Source organism: Antennarius striatus, chromosome 15 (assembly GCF_040054535.1).
Source record: "Antennarius striatus isolate MH-2024 chromosome 15, ASM4005453v1, whole genome shotgun sequence".
NCBI lineage: Eukaryota > Metazoa > Chordata > Actinopteri > Lophiiformes > Antennariidae > Antennarius > Antennarius striatus.
In genome coordinates this window covers 1,381,203-1,403,868 of record NC_090790.1, presented here as the reverse complement: position 1 = coordinate 1,403,868, position 22,666 = coordinate 1,381,203, and the positions used below count along the sequence as shown (strand labels likewise).

At 47.8% G+C, this 22,666-nt stretch overlaps 1 protein-coding gene across 1 annotated transcript in view; it reads left to right on the top strand.

The window, feature by feature from the left end:
• ror2 (receptor tyrosine kinase-like orphan receptor 2) overlaps window positions 1–9,010 on the top strand; it is a 42,247-nt gene extending 33,237 nt beyond the window's left edge. The window contains exons 4-8 of the mRNA XM_068335032.1: window positions 2,944–3,065; window positions 3,192–3,506; window positions 3,812–4,066; window positions 5,160–5,365; window positions 6,317–9,010. Coding sequence (XP_068191133.1) covers window positions 2,944–3,065; window positions 3,192–3,506; window positions 3,812–4,066; window positions 5,160–5,365; window positions 6,317–7,768 — 2,350 coding nt within the window. The 3' untranslated portion in view covers window positions 7,769–9,010. The remainder of the gene's footprint in view (window positions 1–2,943; window positions 3,066–3,191; window positions 3,507–3,811; window positions 4,067–5,159; window positions 5,366–6,316) is intronic.
• Window positions 9,011–22,666: the final 13,656 nt, after the last annotated feature.

The following is a 22,666-nucleotide window of genomic DNA, read 5'->3' as shown; positions in this document are numbered from 1 at the left end:
TGAGTGTAGGGGTACACCCCGGCTCAGACGCCGGCTCATAGTGGTCCACACTCACACACCTACACACGGTTTTGGTGTAAGTGATTCCCTCAAGCTGCATGTTTCTGGAGGTAGGAGGAAGCAGGAGAGCCCAGAGAGCCTACAGACGGTGGAGAACCAACACAGAACACAAGTGGAACTGGGACGTTCTGCTGTGTGGTAACATCAGTCGAGGAAACTGTCACCGTATTGTCCTGACTATCTATCAGTTATCAATAAATCTACAGTGTCTGACAAACTGAATATGCTTTTAATATTTCCTTTTTGCAGATTTTACTCTTTAATTCTTTATCATATTAATTTGAATAGTGAGGGATTGTATCTCGTTCTTTCCCGTGTGTCGTCCACGGAGTCAAGATGCAACTTGTGTGTGCTTTATTATTGTTAACATAACTTGTATATTATTAATTATGTACCAGAAGAGCATGAATATTAATATCCCTAAACTACACTTACCTTCATTTATATTTCTGGTTGATAGGAATGTTTTTCATATAATGTAGGCGACCAGGCGACACGGTGGCGCCGCGCGGCACAGCAGGGCGGTTCCTGGTTCGAGTCCTGCTCTGTGTGGAGTTTGCATGTTCTCCCCGTGTCTGCGTGGGTTCTCTCATGGTTCTCGGGCTTCCTCCCCCCTCCAGAAACATAGAAACATGAGCTTCAGGTCTATTGGCCGTTCTGAACTGTCCGTAGGTGTGAGCGTCTTCGTTTCTGTGTGGCTCCACGGCGCACTGAGCAGTGTCCCCCCCACCCCACGCCCCAGCCAGCTGGGAAAGGCTCCAGCTACCCGTGACAGCGGATGAAGCGGTTAATAAATGGATGGATAATTTAGGGGTTTGGGGGCTTTTTTACGAGGCTGGAAAATATTAAGAATATTTTAGTCTTTTTAAATGGGAAAAATTTGTTTGAGATACGAGTAAACTGACTTATGATCAGTCACTGAGCAAATTCAACTTGTATCTCAAGTTACTACTATGTAGTATAGTACTATCGCATAGTGTAGTGTGGAGATCCTTTAAATCAGTTCCCTTACTGGCTGATCCGACTGGCTGGAGGAGACATCAGACCGTTGGTCTGATGGAGGAGGTCAGCATTCCATCCTGTGTGAAACCACCAGCTAGAGTCTGACTACTGACTGAGGAATCTATTCCAGAATACCCACATGTTAGTCCGTCCCCAGCACTCCACGCTGTAGCTGCTCTAAGGAGTTCCAGATCGGCTCATTTGTGAACTTTCAGGTTACAAACAGTCTAAATGCTTGTCCGTGCAGAACAATGTTCCCAACACTGGAAACCCTACATGAACACAAGCAAACTAACATAATGGGTCAAAAAGAAACGTGAATAGATGAACTAACTGAATAAAGGAACTAGTCACAGCCTACGGATCTCTTTCTCACAGAACTACCAACAGTCATTTTTAAAGCAACAGCTGAACTGTAGAAAAAACCAAAAACGACATAGTGGAAGGCTGGAGATGCTCACAAACCCACCAAACCAGAACCATCTGGTCCCGCTGATGACCCTCATGATGTGACACCAGTTACAGGACAGGGTCTGGTAAAATGGGTTCATGGTGCCCCCTAGTTTTAGTAACAAGTATGAAAGACGGTCCAAAAGTTACTCAAAGTGAAACCATTTCATACATTTTTAGGAACTTTCAGAATATGCTCCACCATTGTGGCTCTAGGTCAGTATAGTGATATATATGGTGATCACACCACCTGATGGCCACAGGAGGTGTGAAGCCACTGCTTCATTACTACATGCTGGACAGAGTATACAGGTAAAGGTGGTGAGGGTGGAGCTACCAGGCGTGAGGGCAGGAGACAGACCAGAGAGAAGGTGGGTGGATGTAGTGAGGAAGACGAGAGGGCAGGTGGTGTTAGAGGAGGATGAAGAAGACAGGGTTAGATGGAAAAGTCTTGTTGCCTTCTGGTGGATTTTAGCAGGTGAGTCTCGTGACCAGAACCTCGTGCGGGATCAAAACACGATGGCGAGTTTGAAATGTAGGTAGAGAAAAGGATAAACTGTGAATGTTTTTGTTGAATGGAAGTGCATTCCTTCCTATTATACCCCAGAGACGCACGTCTGATGATCGTGTGTTAAAAGTCACAAGGACGCACGCTAACGAGAACACCGCCTTTTTAATGGTGGGGGGGGGATACCCGTCTAAAGAGGGCAAATCATAATGTTTAAAAACTGCTTCTTAAAGAAGTGATGTGTGAACTGTACCTAAAGGGAGGGTTGGAGGGTTTACTGAGAACTGGACTACGTGACTGTTGGATAACAGGCTGGATCCGATGTCCAGAGGTTTCACAAAGACCACTGGTTGGTGTCTACAGAAGTTCATTCATCAGAGCCTGTGAAGACGGTCACACTGGAGAAGAGGAACAGATGGTTTCAATGGCTGGTGATGAGATGTGAGAAGTTGGAGATCCGTCTTTTTATTGTTGGTTTGGAGTTGTTGACGTGAATCCCATCATGAACAGTGGGTTTAGTCTCCATCTTTTCTCAGCACTCCTGCATTTTCTTTTCAGATCATTGATTATTTTCTCCGGGGGGGTGTAGGTTTTCTATTGATTGTTTCAGTTACGAGTGGAGGTAATGAGTTCACAGCTGACAGTTTACTGTTAAAGTGCAGGTAAAAGCAGAAACAAAACCATGTATAACACCCATGATACTATCATAATATGCTCCTTATACATTGTTTTGTTGTACTTTTTCCTTTTTTTATTTGCCATAAAGACACATCTGGTCCTTGTGACTGGAGAATTTAATCCCGATCTACTGGCTCCCCCCCTGCTGTTCAGCTGTTCTGATAATCCAGTTGGACAAAAGTTAATCAGGAATGCCCCGTTAGAGCGTGACTGTTCTACATGAATATATCTACCTTTTATTCCAGGTCACGTGAGAAGGGCTTCTGCCAGCCGTACCGCGGCATCGCCTGTGCTCGCTTCATCGGTAACCAGAGCATCTACGTGGAGTCTCTGCAGACGCAGGGAGAGAGGGAAAACCGCATCACAGGTAGTGATCCCTAATCCAGAGCACTGTTCACTAGTGTGTGTGTGTGTGTGTGTGTGTGTGTGTGTGTGTGTGTGTGTGTGTGTGTGATGATACAGAAACCTGTGTTTGTGTTTCACCTCCTCCCAGCTGCCTTCACCATGATCGGTACCTCCACCCAGCTGTCCGACCAGTGCTCCCGGTTCGCCATCCCGTCCTTCTGCTACTACGTCTTCCCCCTGTGTGACGACGGCTCCTGGGGCCCCCAGCGCCGCCAGCTCTGTCGAGACGAGTGTGAGGCTCTGGAGAACGACTTGTGTCACGCCGAGTACGGCGTGGCCCGGTCCAACCCCATGCTGCTCATGCAGCTGGAGCTGCCCCAATGCCACCTGCTGCCCCCGCCTGGCTCGCCCAACGCCGCCTCCTGCATGAGGATCGGGGTGCCCCCGGACAAACTGGGCCCATGTCAGTGAACACATTACACACACAATATTACACATTCCACTTGTGAAATTAGCTTTCAGGGATTAAGATAATCTGCAGGGAAGTGACTCGTGAAAGGAACACCACCATCAGCTCAAACGAGTTCATCAGAAGCAGGAAACACCTCTGCAACAGTGTGAAGATTTGAGTTTACATGAGTGAACAGGATTCATTGAGGCGCCCTCTACAGGTTAGGGGTGGGGTTGCCCTGCTGTGTTAATGACTGACCCCTGAAACCCGTCAAACACGCGTGTATTCTAAGGTGAACCCCTCTGCTGTCTGCACAGACTCCCGCTCAGCCCACAGCTGCTACAACGGGAGCGGCGCCGACTACAGGGGGGCCGCCAGCACCACCCGGTCCGGTCACCACTGCCAGCCCTGGAGCGCCCAGTACCCCCACAGCCACCAGCTGTCACAGGAATACCCTGAACTATGGGGCAGTCACAACTTCTGCAGGAACCCAGGAGGACAGATGGAGGCTCCCTGGTGCTTCACCCTCGACCCCCAGGTCAGGGTGGAGCTGTGCGACATCCAGCCCTGCAGTGAGTAACACGATGCATGAAGTACAATCGTTCACTGTCACAGCAGCACAGGTATCTGACTTAGATACGTAGATGTGAGCAGCCCAAACTCAAACAGGATACCAAATTTGTGTAGTATGTGTATGTAAAGTATGTGTAGAAGGAGAAGATGAAGAAGTACCCTGTATTTACCCCCTTTACCCCCTGGGGGAATTGTTTTGTTTTTTGCACTCATGGTTAGTATACAGTATGTTTGTGAAAGATGTGTATATGTGTGTACATGTCCCTGAAACACACACACACACACACACACGCACACACACACACACACACACACACACACACACACACACACGGGACCTGCAGCATGCAAAGTGTGTAGGATGGGAGGCAGATTGATGGACAGCTTCTTTGTGGTGCACCCCATTTGAGCAACTTGTGGAGGGGGGTGCCTGGCTCAAGGGCGCCTCAGCATTGTGACCTCTGGTCCCTAGCCCCGACTTACTGGACTGAGCTGCTACTACAGCTGTGTATTAGATAGATGCACACCGTTGTGATGGTGGCATCACCCCCCAGTCTGATGCCTGGGGTGTCTCTAGAGAGAACACAGACCAGTTCACCTCATGGCTGCCTCAGACCATTCAGAAGATGTTTCTGTGGAAATAACACTGGCTTTGCTCCTCCTGTCTTCTCATAAACAGAGTCCAAAAGTGACAGTGTTTTAGTAAACTGTGACAGCGAGAAAGAGTCGCTGGAAACGACCCAGGACAGTTCGACATGAAATAAATCAGTGCACTGCAAAGAAAACAAAGCTGTGACTGTGGGTGTAATAATCTACCTGAGTGGCTTCAAGAGCTTGTAGTTATTCTTAATACCATGTGATATCATGAAAACTTGCATTAGTGCGTATCTCACATGCTGAAATTTAAACCTTTTGTACCACATGACATGTCTTTACCTGTGGATTGTCCTGTTAAGAATAGACTGACGCCCCAGAAAAACATCAGTTTAGCCTTAAATGATGTTGCAGAGAATGAATCAGGTATCACACTGTGTTGTAAGACAACAGACAAACCAGCACAACTGACCAACTAACTTTATATTCCAACTCCAGATCCCCCAGAGAACCCCAGGAAGGAGGTCCTGTATATTCTAATACCAGCCATCGCCATCCCATCGCTCATTGCCTGCTTGTTCTTCCTGGTCTGCATGTGTCGCAATAAGCAAAAGGCGTCGATGGAGGCCTCACCTCGCTGCCAGGTGAGCAGCTCACCCAACCAGGAGGTGGAGCTGTCTCTCCTCACTCAGCAAAAACCCCAGGTACACAACAGAGTAGTCACTGTGGTCCAAACCCTCAGGCCGCCGACCGGCGCTGGGACGCACAGAATCAATACATGACTTGGATGCTGCTGACAAAGCTGCATACACGTTGGATTCACGTTCACTGAACACTGTGTGGGTTATTCTAACAAAGCCCCGTCCGTCTAAAACAAACACTCAAACCACTGATCACATGGTCAGTCACCTTTGTGAGTAGGCATCAATTCATGACAAAACAGGCATTGAATTTCCAAGGTATAATATTGAAAAGCAAAGGTTATACTCTCTTAAACGTAAAAAGAATTATAATTAAAATATTACACTATTTGGAGTTTCTGAAAATTACCTCTGGACCCCAGGTTTGCCATGCAGTTACCCCTTTTTTGGGAGTCTTGTTGCTCATACCAGCAATGACTTTAATGTTTCATGCTGTTAAATCATAATGAACAGATGAAAATGTTACGTGATCGTGTCAAACACTCTGAAAGACTAGCAAAAGCTTGGCTGCGTGTTGCAGGTGTGAGAATTAATCCTATTTAAACAGGAGAAGCTCCAACTGTTTTCACTAATGATAACAGTTTATACAGTGGGGGCACTGCAGTGTCCAAACCAAGAACTTACACAGACTTCCCCTGTTATTCTGCCAGTCCTGGTTTGAATACAGGACTTGAGGTTCAGACCTCAGTCTTCCCTGATCACAGCAATGACTTTTCAGGACACTATCCTGGAAACTGTTCTCTCATCTCACCAAACTTCCCTAGATTGAGTAATTCTAAGTCGCACAAACAAAATGCAGAGGAATCTGCTCCATGATCTTATCATGTGTAGATAAGACTGTCTACACCACTGGAAATGCTTCAAATACAGAGCCAGTTGTGTTCTACACACCTTGTGACAAACATGGTACACCTACTTCTAGACATTGATTTATTTTCTGCTATATCTTTCTAGGCCAAGCTGCAGGAAATCAACATATCAGCAGTACGGTTTATGGAGGAGCTTGGTGAGGATCGGTTTGGGAAGGTTTACAAGGGCCACCTGTACGGTAACGCACCTGGTGAGCAGACCCAGGTGGTGGCCATCAAGACGTTAAAAGACAAAGCTGATGCTGCGCTCTGTGAGGAGTTTCGCCAGGAGGCCATCCTTCGATGTCAGCGACAGCACCAGAACATTGTGTGTCTGCTGGGGGTGGTCATCAAAGACCACCCAATGAGCATGACCTTCACTTACTCCAGCTTTGGGGACTTACATGAGTATCTAGTGATGCGCTCCCCCAACTCAGATGTTGGAAGCTCAGATGATGACAAGACAGTCAAGTCCACACTGGAGCAGGCTGACTTCCTTCACATCATCACTCAGATTGCTGCTGGGATGGAGTACCTGTCCAGCCAGCAGGTGGTCCATAAAGACCTCGCTGCTCGAAACATTCTGGTGTTTGACAAACTGAGCATCAAGATAATGGATCTGGGCTTTTTCAGAGACGTCTACTCTGCTGATTACTACAGTCTGATTGGTTCAAGCCCTTTCCCCATTCGCTGGATGTCCCCCGAAGCTATCATGTATGGCAAGTTCACGTCCGACTCTGATGTGTGGTCTTACGGTGTCTTGCTGTGGGAGACTTTCAGCTATGGTTTGCAGCCGTATTGTGGCTACGCCAACCAGGATGTCATTGAGATGGTACGAAGCCACCAGCTGTTGACCTGCCCAGATGATTGCCCCGCCTGGATCTACACTTTAATGCTGGAGTGTTGGAGTGAGTTCCCTGCGAGACGGCCTCGCTTCAAAGACATCCACACACGTCTGTGTTCTTGGGAGAGCTTGTCAAATTACAACGCTCAGACCTGTGGCACCAGCAACACGACTCAGACCAGCTCTCTGAGCACCAGTCCTGTCAGCAACATCAGCATCAGCACAGGGAACGCCTTGCGCTACACCAGCCCTAAAAAGAGTTTACCATTCCATCAGCACCAGTTCATGTCCATGAAGGGTCAAATGCATCAGCCAATGGTGCCCCCACAGTTATACATCCCAGTCAATGGATATCACCCCATGCCAGCATACCCCTACCTGCAGAACTTCTACCCAATGCAAATACCCATGCCAATTCCACAGCAGCAGATCCACCACCCACTGCAGATGGTGCCCAAAGCTGGTTCTCACCATAGTGGCAGTGGATCCACGTCTACAGGCTATGCAACCACAGCCCCTTCCAACACTTCTGCCACGGAGCGGGCAGCGTTACTCAACGATGACTCAAAGGCCATCGATGAGGACGTCCCTGAGAAGACGCCCCAGGAAGAGCTGGATCTGAACAAGAACTCGTCAGTGCCTGAAACAGAGTTGCTTGGAGACAGTGACCCTCCACAGACTGATGAATTGGTAATCCACTTCTCAGAAACATAGGTTAAGGGCAGTGGAGCTAATATATTCTGTGTGCTGTGCATGATAATAATTCTAATGCAGTGTAAAATGAAGTGACCATTTTTGCAGAACAGTGAATGAATTTTTTGTATTTGATTTTTGAAGACTGTACTGGTGTATTTGAATGTCAACTGTGTTTGATGTTTGTGCCTCTCAAAGGTATAATTCAGATGTTTTAAAGTGGGGTGATATAGGATATGTATCCATATTTAGTGTTATCATAACCTACATTAAACAGCCACAATTCCCAAAGTCTGGAAAAGCAGACAGGAATACGACCCTACAAGCTCAGCGATATTATTTAGTGGAATGGGTCAACAGCACAACACAATGTAAGCATAGAAAGGATGCCTAAAATGACGTCATCTTTTATTTGTGTTGTATTTTTAAATATATTTAACATTGTCATCAGAAACTCACAGATGAATACTGCCTTACACCTCTAGCAGGTGACATAAATACCAAATGAAACCACTCACCCAACAGTAAATTAATGCAGCTTCTCATTTCCTTTGGCTGTTTGGTCTACGTCTGTGAGGATTCTCTCCAGTCTGGAATTATTTCATTTTTGATGGTGTTGATCAGCAGCATGTCGCAGAGACACGTCATAGCTACACTGTCATGTCACTTACTTCCAGTTACGAGCAAAGTGATTTACTAACAGTCAATAAGGGTAAGAATTATGCTCTAAGTCCCGGCTTCCCCCAACAAAAACATCAAATGTAGCGTCTCTAAATAAAGTCACGTCGTCCTACTAACAGGACTCTAGATTGACAAGTTTTCATTTCTTCACAAGTTTGTGACCATTTTTAGGGTTTATTTTTTGGTTTGCCACAATCATTTAAAAATAGAATGTATGATGAAAACAGCTTTGAAACAGGATATTGGATTTTTTTTTTTAGCAATTATATTAAATGTATTCTGAAACAAATAAGAACAAAAAGTCTTGTTTTTTGTAGCTTATTGGTATGAATTCTTCAGGCTGGTGGCAATTCCACAATTTTAATATTTTAATACTTAAATGACAACTTTGATAATAATGTCTACATGTTTGCAAATTATGTACTTCATCTTGAATGTGTTTTTTGTTTGTATTTTTTCATTATTGGCAAAGATTACTAAGCCTTGTTTTAATACAATGTATTCTCCACCAAGTTTGCTTTTTAAGCAGCTTTTTGCTCATATAATGTTCACATAGTCACATGAATAAAAATATATTTTCTAGGCTCGTGATTTTTTTATGTTACTGTCACTGCAGGTAGCTTGATATTCTTACACCTGATGGAATGGGATCTGCCAACATTGGATGAATAGAATGACTTGATTGCAATGTTGAAGAATCCTGTTAGAATGTACTGACATCCATCCATTCATCCATCCATTTTCTACCCCTTCATCTGCTGTAGCGGGTCACGGGGAGCTGGAGTCCATCCCAGCTAACTTGGGGCGTGAGGCGGGGGACACTCTGGGCACGACGCCAGTGCACCGCGGAGCCACACAGAGACACAGACAAACACACACTCACTCCTACAGTCAATTTGGGACCGGCCAATCAACCTGAAGTGCATGTTTCTGGAGGTGGAGAACCCGGAGAGAACCCACACAGACACGGGGAGAACATGCAAACTCCACACAGAGCGGGACACGAACCTGGAACCGCCTTGCTGTGCGGCGACAGCGCTAACCACCGTGTCCCAACATGTTACCTGACATGACTGACGAGGTCGCCAACTCTACACAGGAAGTCTGTTTGATTTTAACACTGCTCCGTTAGTCTGCATGTTATTTCTTTTTTGATTATTATTGATGAGGTTGTCACACAGACACAAGTACACACACACACACACACACACACACACCCTACGTGCCCCAGTAACAGACAAATCCCCCCTTCCAAGTCTGCCGGCCCCTGGAGGCCAGAGCAACACAGAGGAGAGACTGTTGTGTTGTGTTCTTAAGGGGGGGCAGGTCAGAGTTTGGGACAAATGTTGACCTTTTTTCTTTCTCTTAAATTTCTGAGTAATTAAGTTAATATAAGAAAAGGGATGGGGGGGCAGGGGTCATCCCAATCCAGGGAAGCCTCTGATGTTTGTTCTCACTCCCTTCTCACCCTCTGGAAGCCACTGATCTCTCTCAGGTGATCCTCCTAGCAACGTGTAGTCTACTTGTGTCTACCGTCCTCCACTCTTGTACATAACTCTGTGCTACACCTTCTTCCTGAAAATAAGTATTCACAACAACCATCGTTTGGGCAAAATCCACCTCCATCCATATTTCTGTATTCATCTCCTTGACACCACACCTCTCTATCACGCCCTCGTCACCTACATTCCCTTCAACATTATGTTCAACTCCCTTCCCTTCAGTGTTCCTATTCCCTTCAACAATTCACTCTTTCTGGCACACTGGTACAGTGTTTAAGTCCACTGCTTTAAATGCAAGAGGTTGTGGGTCCAAATCCCACTCAGGTCAAACACTACCCAAGGATGGTCCTTAGGCAAGACCCTTAATGTTAAACCAGCGCAATATATATATATATATATATATATATATATATATATATATATATATATATACACACACACACACACACTGTGTATATATATATATACATACAGTACTGTATATATATATATATATATACTGTATACACACACACACACACACACACACATATATATATGTATATATATATATATATATATATATATATATATATATATATATATATATATATATGGATAGTACAGTGGTTAAGTCAACTGACACTATCCAGGCAACGTACACAAATGCAGGAGGGGCGTGGTCTGGAACGCAGGAGGGCGTGGTTTCAAACCCCAGACATGGCGGACACCATCCAGTGAGGGTCATTAGGCAAGACCCTTAATGCTATACGAGCCTACCTCAAAAATATGAGTGAACACAATAATGACAGAGTCATACCGGCTCGGACGTCGAGATCCCAGAGAGAGGGGATATATGGGGCGGATGTGGGACCAATGGATGCTTCGAAACCCACAATCAAGACTAACAAAGAAACAGCTGTTAGCCCAGTGTTCCAACATCCGTAACCGAAAACTACTGTCACAAATAGAGATCGATTAAATACTACAACAATGCTACGGCAAGGGGGAGCCAGGACGCCAGGTCGGCGGGGGGATATCACCCCCCCCACAATCCGTGATTGGGTACCAAGCCCCAAGAGACATAGACAGCCTCAATACAAGAGCTGCTGACCTGCGAAGGAAGATCGAAATGCTGGGATTTAAGATCAACACAGGGCATAACAAACAATACCCTCCATGGAAGAGACGGTTAGAGGCCAAGATAAAGGCGACATGGAGAGAAGTCAGCCAGCTAGCCGAGCTACAGAAGGGGAACATGGTGAATAAAGGGGCACCCAGGAAATACAGCAAGCTCTCCATACCTGAAGCACTCGAAACTGCCAAACAGAGACTAACGGCTCTGGCTACCCGACTGAAGCGATACACCAAGGAGATTGAGGCCAGGAGAATAAACAAGACCTTCTCCACTCAACCAGCAAAGGTGTACTCTCAGTGGCAGGGAAATAGCATCCGGCCAGACCCACCAAGAGCTGAGGTGGAGAAATACTGGAAGGGCATATGGGAAAGAGAAGCATCACACAACACCGATGCCCAGTGGCTAGTGGACCTAAGGACTGACCACAGCTGCCTCCCAGAACAAGAACCAGTAACCATCTCAATGGCAGACATCCAAGAAAGAGTGTCAAAGATGAAGAGTTGGTCAGCACCGGGCCCCGATATGATCCATACATACTGGCTAAAGAAGCTGACAGCACTCCACGAGCGTCTAGCAGCACAGATGAACCAGCTGCTAAGGGATGGGACGCACCCAGAATGGTTGACTGAAGGCAGGACAGTCCTGATCATGAAAGACCCACAGAAGGAATCTACCCCATCCAACTACCGGCCAATAACCTGTCTCAGTACAACATGGAAGCTCCTGTCAGGCATCATGGCAGCTAAGATGAGTAGGCACATGGATCAATATATGAGTGGGACACAGAAAGGAGTTGGTAGTAACACCAGGGGAGCCAAGCACCAGCTACTGGTGGACAGAGCAGTACACAGAGACTGTAAGAATAGGCAGACCAACTTGTGCACCGCCTGGATTGACTACCAGAAAGCCTACGACTCAATGCCACACACGTGGATACTGGAATGTCTGGAACTGTATAAGATCAACAGGACACTAAGAGCCTTCATCAAGAACTCAATGGGGAAGTGGAAGACAACCCTGGAGACTAACTCCAAGCCAATTGCCCAAGTTAACATCAAGTGCGGTATATACCAAGGGGATGCACTATCACCACTGCTGTTCTGCATAGGCCTGAACCCCCTCAGTCACATCATCACAAAGAGTGGCTACGGATACTGATTATGAAGTGGGACAACAATCAGCCAACGATCAGGGATCATCCCGCCCCTCTAGTTTTTACATTGCTACCTCTGCTGAATGAATTTTCTCCAGGCTAAGCCCAGCTTTAATCCACTGAGGTGTTCCACCACACTGACATGAATGACACGTTAATGCACTTCCTGGTCATCAAAAGTCAGACACGTGCTTTTTTCTTGATTACTCTGTTTGCTGAGAAAACTTCTGGGGAGAAGCCTAACCTGCAGTGCACTGGCGTCGGGACTGAAGTATACTTTGCCTCACGCCACCAGTTGGCTGGGATGGGCTCCATGAACCCCACAACTCTCAACAGTGGAAGGAGTGGGTATTGACAATGAATGAGTGAATGAGTACATATTAATGTTAAACTGTTCAGATTGTAGGCTCATGGGTTAGATATATAGCAGTGACGTGTGGTGAGGTTCACGGCTGGTGAGGCACTGATTTCATCATAATTAGATTTACAAAAATATGAACTCTCTCTCTCTTTCTCGGCCTTGTTCTCTTGTCTTGTATTTATTTTTCTTATATTTTCTGTATAGTGTATGTTTTTGTGTTTATTTTAGACTTCCTCCCCACCCCCACACCTCTAAGAGCCACTGCTCTTAGCTCAGGCAGCATTTGTAAATAAGAACCTGTTCTTAATTGCTTGCCTGGTTAAATAAAGGTTAAATAAAAATAATAAATAACTTATTCACTATTTAAGCAACAGTGAGTGGCTTATTTTTAAAGTCTCAGAGCAGAATTAGTTACATGTACAAACTAGTCAAAACAGGAAGTTGACCTTGCCAGTGTTCTCCAAAAGAATATAATGATCATATTAACCTCCCTCAGCAGACAGACAGGGGTGGAGAGGGGCCACTTTGCTGCTGCGTAAGGGGGAGGGAGGCCATGGGATAGGGGTGAGGCTGGGGCTGGTGAGCTGCTGCTGAGGTTTTGAGGGTGGAGGGTGATAGGGGGTGGTGTGGGGGGGCCTGGTTGAACCTATTGAAGAAGGCGTTCAGGTCGTTGGCTGTCTGCACCCCTCCCACCTCCATTCTGGTCCTGGCTTTGTGACCAGTGATGTTCCTCACACCTTCCCAGACGTCCCTCATGCTGTTGGTGCTCAGCTGCTTCTCCACCTTCCTCCTGTAGGAGTCTTTGGCTTCCTTTATGCAGCGTCTGACCTCTTTCTGTGCTTCTCTCTTCTCCTCTTCATCCTTCATCCTGAATGCCTTCTTTTTCCTGTTGAGGACATCCTTGACGACCTGTTTTATCCACGGCTTGTTGTGTGGATAGCACCGAAGTCCCCATTCGTGGCACTATTCAGCACCTCTCCCAGGGGCTCCAAGAAGGGTGGGTGTTCCGCATTGCCATTCAGCCCGTAGGCCAAAATAACAGTAAGACACCTGTCCTCAACCCACAGGCGCAGGAAGCGACCCTCTCATTCACCGGGGTGAACTCCAGCATAGGCGACTGAGCTGTGGCGCCCAAGCCCACACCCGAATGATCCTAAGATCTATGTTATCAGAATCAGAATCAGAATCAGAAAAGGTTTTATTGCCAAGTACAGTTAAAATTACTATCGAGGAACTTGACGCGGTGTCGGTGCGTAGAAAGGTGGAAGAGAATAATAGTGAATGAGGAATAGGTATAGAAAAACTATTTACAATTCACATTACGGTGAGTTGAGATATTCCGTATTGGCCTGAATATAAGATGACCCTGATTATAAGACGACCCCTGCTTTTTCCAACTCAAGTTTGAAAAAAGACTTTTTAAACACCAAATTATACAAAAAATAATTACAGCACATCTGAAACGAATGATTATAACAATATATTCGAGAGAAAAAGCATGTTATTTTGCCTCATTCAAATCATGCAAAACTGTCCATCACATCTTAATATCTCTACATTTAAAATGTAAACTAAAGTTAAATCACATTTATAAATGAATGGCTTCTGGTTTTTGAAATGTAAATAAACCAATCTACTGTGATAAAACAAGATTGCAATAACTGCATTAACCATCAAAGTGAAGTCTAACTGTAGTCTCCAGATTGTTGCTACGTTTCTCCATTTTCTGTTATCTCTTCCTATTTTCTTCTCTCTTACCGCTATTTTTTATTTTTATTTTTCGTGCTATGGCTATTTTTCTTTTTCTTCGTGACAGGGGTTCGCTTTTGCCTGGGGAGTTTTGTTCAACATTCGCTTTAAAGATATCTGGCGCCGTCTAGCGTTGTCAATGGGTACAATGTCTAGACCCCGAATGTAAGACGACCCCCACTTTTTCAGTCTTATTTCAATGCAAAAAACGCCGTCTTATATTCGGGCCAATACTGTACTGTATAAGGATGGTGTTTGCAGGCGAAGAAAAGAAGTCCAAACAGTAAACTGTCTTTGCAGAGTGGTGAGGGGCGGATGGTTACCTGGGGGGGGGGGGGGGCATTGTTCATGAGGCTGACTGCAGTGGGGAAGAAGTTGTTTTTATGGCGTGAGGTCCTGGTCCGGATGGACCGTAGCCTCTTGCCAGAGGGTCTAGAAGAGGTTGTGGCCGGGATGAGAGGGGTCAGCGGCAATCCTGGCTGCATGACTGCGGGTCCTTGTGTCGGACAGTTCCTGGAGGTGTGGGAGGCTGCAGCCGACCACCTTGTCTGCAGAACGGATGAGACACTGCAGCTTGGCCTTGTCCCTGGACGTGGCTGCAGCAAACCACACTGACATGGACGGACGGACGGACGGACGGACGGACGGACGGACGGACGGACGGACGGACGGACGGACGGACGGACGGACAGACAGACAGACAGACAGACAGACAGACAGACAGACAGACAGACAGACACTTTAATGATCCCAAGGGAAATTCAGGTGACATCTGCTCACAAGAGATACAATAAATACACTTAACAGTGACAGAAAAAAATGGCACAGCCAAAAGACGTTGTATAAATTACATAATTTACATACTGAAATAATTACAACAACAGAAAAACAGAAGAACCTAAAATAAAAGGAAAGTATAGGGACATGAAACAAGAGAGAAGCATTGGGTATAGACGATGTATGATCAGAAACACGTGGATGAACCGAGCTGTAAACTGACACTAAGGACCCCCACAAAGTATCCCACAGTGCATCCACAGTGCGTCCCAGGCCCCCCTCCTCTATCACTTCTCAGCCGACCTTGATGACCCTGCGGCTTCGACCCCCCTCCTTCTGAGAGTGTTAGTACCCCCTGATGGCACGAGGCACAAAGGAGGTCCTGAATCGGACAGCACACTGGACACAATGGACTGGTAGAACAGTCTGAGCAGATCAGAGCTGATGTTGAAGGAGGCCAGCCTCCTCAAGAAGTACAACCTACTCTGACCCTTCTTGTATACACAGTCCAGGTTGTGCGACCAGTCCAGTCTACTGTCCAGCTGCAGCCCCAGGTACTTATAAGTCCCCACTACCTCCACCTCCTTACCCCCGATGACTACTGGCTGTGGGGAGGGTGGTGCTTGCCGGAAATCCAGCACCATCTCCTTGGTTTTGGAGATGTTTAGCTGAAGCTCATTTTGCTGACACCACCCCACAAAGTCCGTCACCACTCTCCTGTACTCCCTCTCATCACCCTCCCTGATACATGCCACAATTGCAGTGTCATCAGAGAACTTCTGCATGTGGCACGTACCCGAGTTGTGTTGGAAGTCTGTTGTGTAGAGGGTGAAGAGAAGGGGGGAGAGTACCGTTCCCTGCGGGGCCCCTGTGCTGCTGGTCACCACTGATGACAGACAGTTCCCCATACGGACGTACTGGGGTCTGTCCGTTAGATAGTCCGTGATCCAGCTCACGAGGTAGGGATCCACAGCCATGGATGACAGTTTCTCCTGCAGGAGCCGGGGCTGGATGGTGTTGAAGGCGCTCGAGAAGTCAAAGAAGAGCACCCTCACCGCACAGCTCCCGACATTCAAGTAGGAGAGGGCCTGGTGGAGGAGGTACAGGATGGCGTCGTCAGCCCCAACTTGTGGCCAGTAGGTGAACTGGAGAGGGTCCATCGTGCCCTGCACCTGGGGACGCACGAGCTCCAGGACCAGTCGCTCCAGGACCGGAGGATGTGAGAATGGACTGAATGGTGGCAGTGTAGAAGTTCACCAGCATCTTCACAGGGAGGTGAAACTTCTTCAGCTGCCGCAAGAAATACATCCTCTGCTGAGCCTTCTTGGTGAGGGAGCTGATGTTCTGCTTCCATTTGAGCTCCTGGGTGATGGTGGTGCCCAGGAAGCAGAAGGACTCCACAGGGGTCCCTGGAGTGTCACAGATGATGATGGGGGGGAGGGCAGGAGGGTCTTTCCTGAAGTCCACTATCATCTCCACTGTTTTGAGAGCGTTGAACTTCAGGTTGTTCCTGCTGCACCATGATACCAGGCGGTCCAGCTCAATTCTGTAGGCCGACACAACCCCATCAGAGATGAGGCCGATAAGGGTGGTGTCATCAGCAAACGTCAGGAGTTTGACAGACTGGTGACCAGATGTGCATCAGTTGGTGTACAGGGAGAAGAGCAGAGGGGATCCAGTGCTGATAGTCTGGGTGTCGGAGACATGCTTCCCCAGCCTCACAAACTGCCGTCTGTCTGTCAGGAAGTCCGTGATCCACCTGCACATGGAGTAGGGCACGTTCAACTGGGAGAGCTTGTCATGGAGCAGAGCTGGGACAATCGTATTGAAAGCAGAGCTGAAGTCCACAAACAGAATCCTGGTGTAGGATCCTGGGGAGTCCAGGTGCTGGAGGACAAAGTGTAGCACCATGTTTACAGCATCGTCTACAGATCTGTTGGCTCTGTAGGCGAACTGTAGAGGGTCCAGGAGGTTTCCAGTGATGTCCTTGAGGTGGGTCAGGACAAGGTGCTCAAAGGACTTCATGACCACAGATGTCAGAGCGACGGGTCTGTAGTCGTTAAGTCCTGTGATCCTTGCCTTCTTGGGGACTGGGACAATGGCTGAAGTCCTGAAGCACGCTGGTATCAGTGGCTTTGTGCTCCTGGTACAGCCTCCCATGGCAAGCAGGTGCTTGGAAATGGGACAGACTAAGTGAAGTTCAAAAAGTCCTATGAAGATTACTCAATCAAGATGGATGGATGGATGGATGGATGGATGGATGGATGGATGGATGGATGGATGGATGGATGGATGGATGGATGGATGGATGGATGGATGGATGGATGGATGGATGGATGGATGGATGGATGGATGGATGGATGGATAGATAGATAGATAGATAGATAGATAGATAGATAGATAGATAGATAGATAGATAGATAGATACTTTATTAATCCCGGAGGAGATTGCACAAGAGGAAACTGCAGCCTGCTTGCACATGTGCAGAGAGGAGGTGACGTGAAATGAAGATCTGTGACCTGGCCCAGTATGGCGCACCTGAGTCCCTCCGTGGAGCCAGGCCCGGGGTTCGGCTACTTATACGAGTGCCCGGTGACTGGGCCTCCGTCCACGGGGTCCAACCATGCTCAACCCAAATGGACAATCCTCCGGTGGACTCACCACCTGCCGAGGGAACCGTAGGGGAAGGGTGCAGTGTGGATAGGGTGGATAGGGTGGCAGTCGACAGCGTGGGGGCTTTGCAACCTAATCCCTGGACAAGGAGACTGGCTCTTGGGACCAAGGTTATAATAGTTTGGGATTTTTCATTAGTTTTTATTTTTATTTAGTTGTAACTCTTTGTTTTCAATTTCAGTTTAGTTTAAATTAGTTTTTAAAGCTAGTTTGCTGTTTAGTTTAGTTTTTATTTTTTTTAAATGCTTAGTTTTAGTTTAGTTTTTATTAGTTTTAGTCTTTTTTGGTAGTAAGGGATATTTGTCAGGGATGAGATTCAAAAAGTTAGGTGCAATATGTGTTCTGTTTCTTAAGTGAGATACACGTAGTGTCTTTCTAAAACAAAAACATGAAAAACTCAAAACCCAGTACCTCATAAAGTTCAATTACATTGGATGAAGCAACTGACTTATCAAACTGGACTGTCCAGCACTAGATGCAGGTACTGCAACTCCATGGCAAATCATTTTATACCTGATTAACAAAACAACATCTCACATGCTGTACTTGAAACACTGAGAGCAAGACAACTGTACTATACAACTCCATTCGAAAAAAAAAAGTCCTGAATTATAAATCAGTCAGCTATTTCAAAAAGTTTTTCAAGATTTCAAAACGTTGTGTTTGGATGAGGGGTTGTGTACTTCAGTCAAGCAACAACTTCTTGTTGAACTTGAGGAGAACACGCTGCTCCAGAGATGTGGTGGTTCTGTTTCTCAGGCCAGATGACAGCAGTCCACACACAGAGAAGATGCGCTCCACAAAGGCTTGTGAGGCAGGGGCACTAACAAGATCCAGTGCCACAGGGGCAAGTTTTGGATAGACAGCCTCTCTTGATCTCCAGAACTGCAAAGAGGTCTCATCAAACACAACCTGTTTGACTTCACTGAAATACTTCTCCATTTCAGTCAACACACTATTGGTCACATTAGGCTCATTTGTGGATGACATGTTGACCTCTATACGGGATGCAAGGAAGCGGTATTTCTGAAGGACAGTAGAGGAGGCTCCTGTCAGAGTTTGAGAGGCCCTTGCAGTGGCAACATTGTCTTGAGAAACAGTAGCTGGGTTATACTGGGCTGTTCTGCACAAAGGACTGTGCTGCCGTCCTCAGTGGCACTGTGTCTGGTGACTGAAGAACCAGCGAAACACTTGGATCCAGTAGGCAGGCTCCTGCTGGGGTTGCATCAAACTGTGTGGAGTCAGGGCTCAGAATGCCAGCGAAACGTTCTCGCAAGGACTTCAGCAGCACTTGAGCTCTCCCTGACTCCTAACAGTAGTTGTCAGCAGGTGTGCCTCAAGGTTTAGCAAGCATGGCACTACTTGTGAGAGTGACTGGATGTCACTCTGAAGCTGGTCTGTGTGAATAGCAAAGGGTTCAAGCAGCTTGACAAGGTTCTCCAGCTTAGCCCAATCGCTTGTGAGAAGTGTGTCCATGCCCAACTCCTCAAGTAGTTGGTTTAGTTCAGCTCTGGTCTCCAGTAGTCTTCTCAGCATGTCAAAGGTGCTGTTCCAGCGTGTGCTACAATCACGGACCACAGTTTTGCCACACCTTTTGATAATTTCTTCATTTGCCACTGATGATTTCATCACTGCATGTACCAGCTTTCTTGCTCTCGTTATGACTGAATCCACACTCGGGTGCTTCATGGCATCTTTCAGTGTGAGCTGAAGGGTGTGGGCAAGGCATGGCATTCTCTGGAACTTGTTGTTCTCTCCCTCCTCTGACAGGTCAAGTTCTTATCAAAGCAAAAAGACAAAAAAGGATTTTAAAAATGTATTTGTCACTGTAAACACACTCACCGAGCCCTCCGTTCTCCTCACCCTCCGCGCCCGACTCCTCCGAGTCTGACTCCATCCATAATTCCTCCTGTCCGTCTCCAGCACCTCTTAGCTGAGCCTGAGAAACGTCACCATCTTCTGCTCGCCTTCTGGCCCCAAGCAGTCGCACGGCCTTGACAATGTTAGAGCCGTTATCTGTCACGATAAGCAGCACCTTGTCTTCTCCTACGCCCCATGCCTCTAATGTCTGATCGATACAGCGGGCAATGGACACCCCGGTGTGTGGGTGCTCCATTCGGTGCAGGTTAAGCAGAGCGTGGTGAACCTGGCCTCCAGGTGGGTGGTAAAAACAAGCCGACACACCCATGAAAGATGCTGTTAATCCTCTCTTGCTCCAACCATCTACGCACAGGGTCAGCTTCCTAGCCTCCCTTATGAATTCTTTTAATTTCTGCTTTGCCATGTCCATCTTAGCCCCTATTAGGCTACTGACTCTCGCAGCTCCGGGGATTTTGAATTTTGGTTCGAGTATGGCGGCGAACTTTTTGAAGGCAATCAACTCACAAAGTCGTGTAGACATGCCAGTCTCAATAAACATATTAACTAATGCTTCCTCTCGCTTGTGGTGTTCTTGCGTATTTACCAACCAGAAGGTGTCAGGTAGCCGTTGGAAGCACTGCATTAGTGTTTTCTGTCCTCCTGTTGACACGGTTGTGTCGGGCTGCATTGTGCTGCCTGGCCTGGGGTTAGCTTCTGTTTCGGGGGAAGGAGGCTGGGCATTCTCCCTTACTTGTTCAAGGTAAACTAGGTTAGCCTTCTTGTGTGCGCTTTTCAAATGGACTTTAAGATTTGTGGGATTTTTCCCCATCAGAAAGGTTCCACATATTTTATCATGTTCCACTACAAGGCCGGAGGAGAGTCAAGCCCTCCGTCCCCTCCGTCATCATGGGGAACGTGAACTCTCTACCCAACAAGTTGGACGAACTGATGGCGCTGTGCAGGACTGAACAGCGCTACCGGGAGACCAGCTTGTTGGTGTTCTCTGAGACGTGGCTAACTGGCGACGTGCCGGACACTAACGTCCGACTAACCGGCTTCTCCTCCGTACGAGCGGACCGGGACACGAACACCGCCGGTAAGAAGAAAGGAGGTGGATTAATCATCTATACCAATGATAGATGGTGCCATCCGGGACATGTGATGGTGAAATCAACACTGTGTAACCGCGATCTGGAGCTAACAGCTGTTAGCATCAGACCCTACTACCTGGCGCGTGAATTCTCACACATTATTGTCCTCACCGTCTACATCCCTCCATGGGCGGACCCAGAGACTGCACGAGAGACCATCTGTGGGACCACCTCTGCTCTTCGGACCCGGCACCCGGAGGCGCTCGTCATCATCACCGGTGACTTTAACCACGTCACCTTGGACTCATCTCTCCCCACAATGGTCCAGTGTGTAGACTGTCCCACACGGAAGAACAAAACCATCGATCTGTTCTACGCTAATGCTAAGGAGGCATACACCGCCACCCCCCTCCCTCCACTAGGTAAATCAGACCATAACCTAGTGTACCTACAGCCCACCTACATCCCGCTGGTGAAACGGCTGCCAGCAACAACACGACAGGTCAGGAGGTGGTCCCCGGAAGCAGAGGAGATGCTGAGGAACTGCTTCCAGACCACCGACTGGGATGTTATTGTGGGCTCACATGGGGAAGACATTGAGGGGGCAGCTCAGTGTTTTACAGACTACATGAACTTCTGTGTGGACACCGTGGCCCCTGTCAGGACAATCAGGTGTTACCCCAACAACAAACCATGGGTAACCAAGGAAGTCAAGGCTGTCCTGAACAGGAAGAAGCGGGCGTTCAGGAGCAAGAACGAGGAGGAGATGAGGAAGTCCCAGAAGGAAGTGAGACTCTGCCTGAGGGAGGCCAAGGAGGCGTACAGGAGGAAGCTGGAGAAGCAGCTGGGGCGCAACAAAGTGCGGGAGGTCTGGAATGGGATGAGAACCATCACCGGACACGGGAAAGGGCGCAGCACTGTGGAGGGGAATATTGAACGAGCGAATGAACTTAACAGCTTTTTCAATCGGTTCAGCTCCCCCACAACTCCCGGCTCCTCGTCCCAGGCCTCTCCTGGCTTACAGACCTCTCCTGGCCTACAGGCCTCTCCTGGCCCTACAGACCGCTCCACTGATGCTCCCCCCTCCTGTGCTTCCTCTCCTTCCACCCCTGCCACTTCTCCCGAGCCCACTCCAAGAACTGCGAAGCTCAACGGCCCCACCTCAACCACTGGACTTCCAACCTCGCCACAACCTCCTGCTCCCACCACGACCGAGACCATCATCACTGCAGACCTGGTGACGACAACGCTGAGGAGGCTCCGTCCCTACAAGGCGGCTGGACCAGATAAGGTCTCCCCAAGACTCCTCCGAGCCTGTGCTTCGGAACTAGGGGACCCCCTGCAACAATTGTTCAACCTCAGTCTGCGGCTGGGGAGGGTCCCGTCACTGTGGAAGACCTCCTGCATTGTCCCTGTACCCAAGAAAGGACGCCCTACTGAGCTCAACGACCACCGACCGGTCGCTCTTACCTCCCACGTAATGAAGACCCTAGAGCGACTGGTCCTGGAGCTCATGCGTCCACAGGTGCAGGGTGCTATGGACCCTCTCCAGTTTGCCTATCAGGCCAAGGTTGGGGTTGACGATGCTGTCATGTACCTCCTCTACCGCACACTCTCCTACCTGGACGCCGGGGGCTGTGCCGTCAGAGTGCTCTTCTTCGACTTTTCGAGTGCCTTCAACACCATCCAGCCCCAGCTCCTGCAGGATAAACTGACCTCCATGGCTGTGGACCCCTACCTCGTGAGCTGGATTACGGACTACCTAATGGACAGACCCCAGTACGTCCGTATGGGGGACTGTTTGTCTTCTATGGTGACCAGCAGCACGGGGGCGCCACAGGGGACCGTTCTATCCCCCATTCTCTTCACCCTCTACACATCAGACTTCAAGCACAACTCGGATACCTGCCACATACAGAAGTACTCCGATGACACCGCGATAGTGGCATGTATC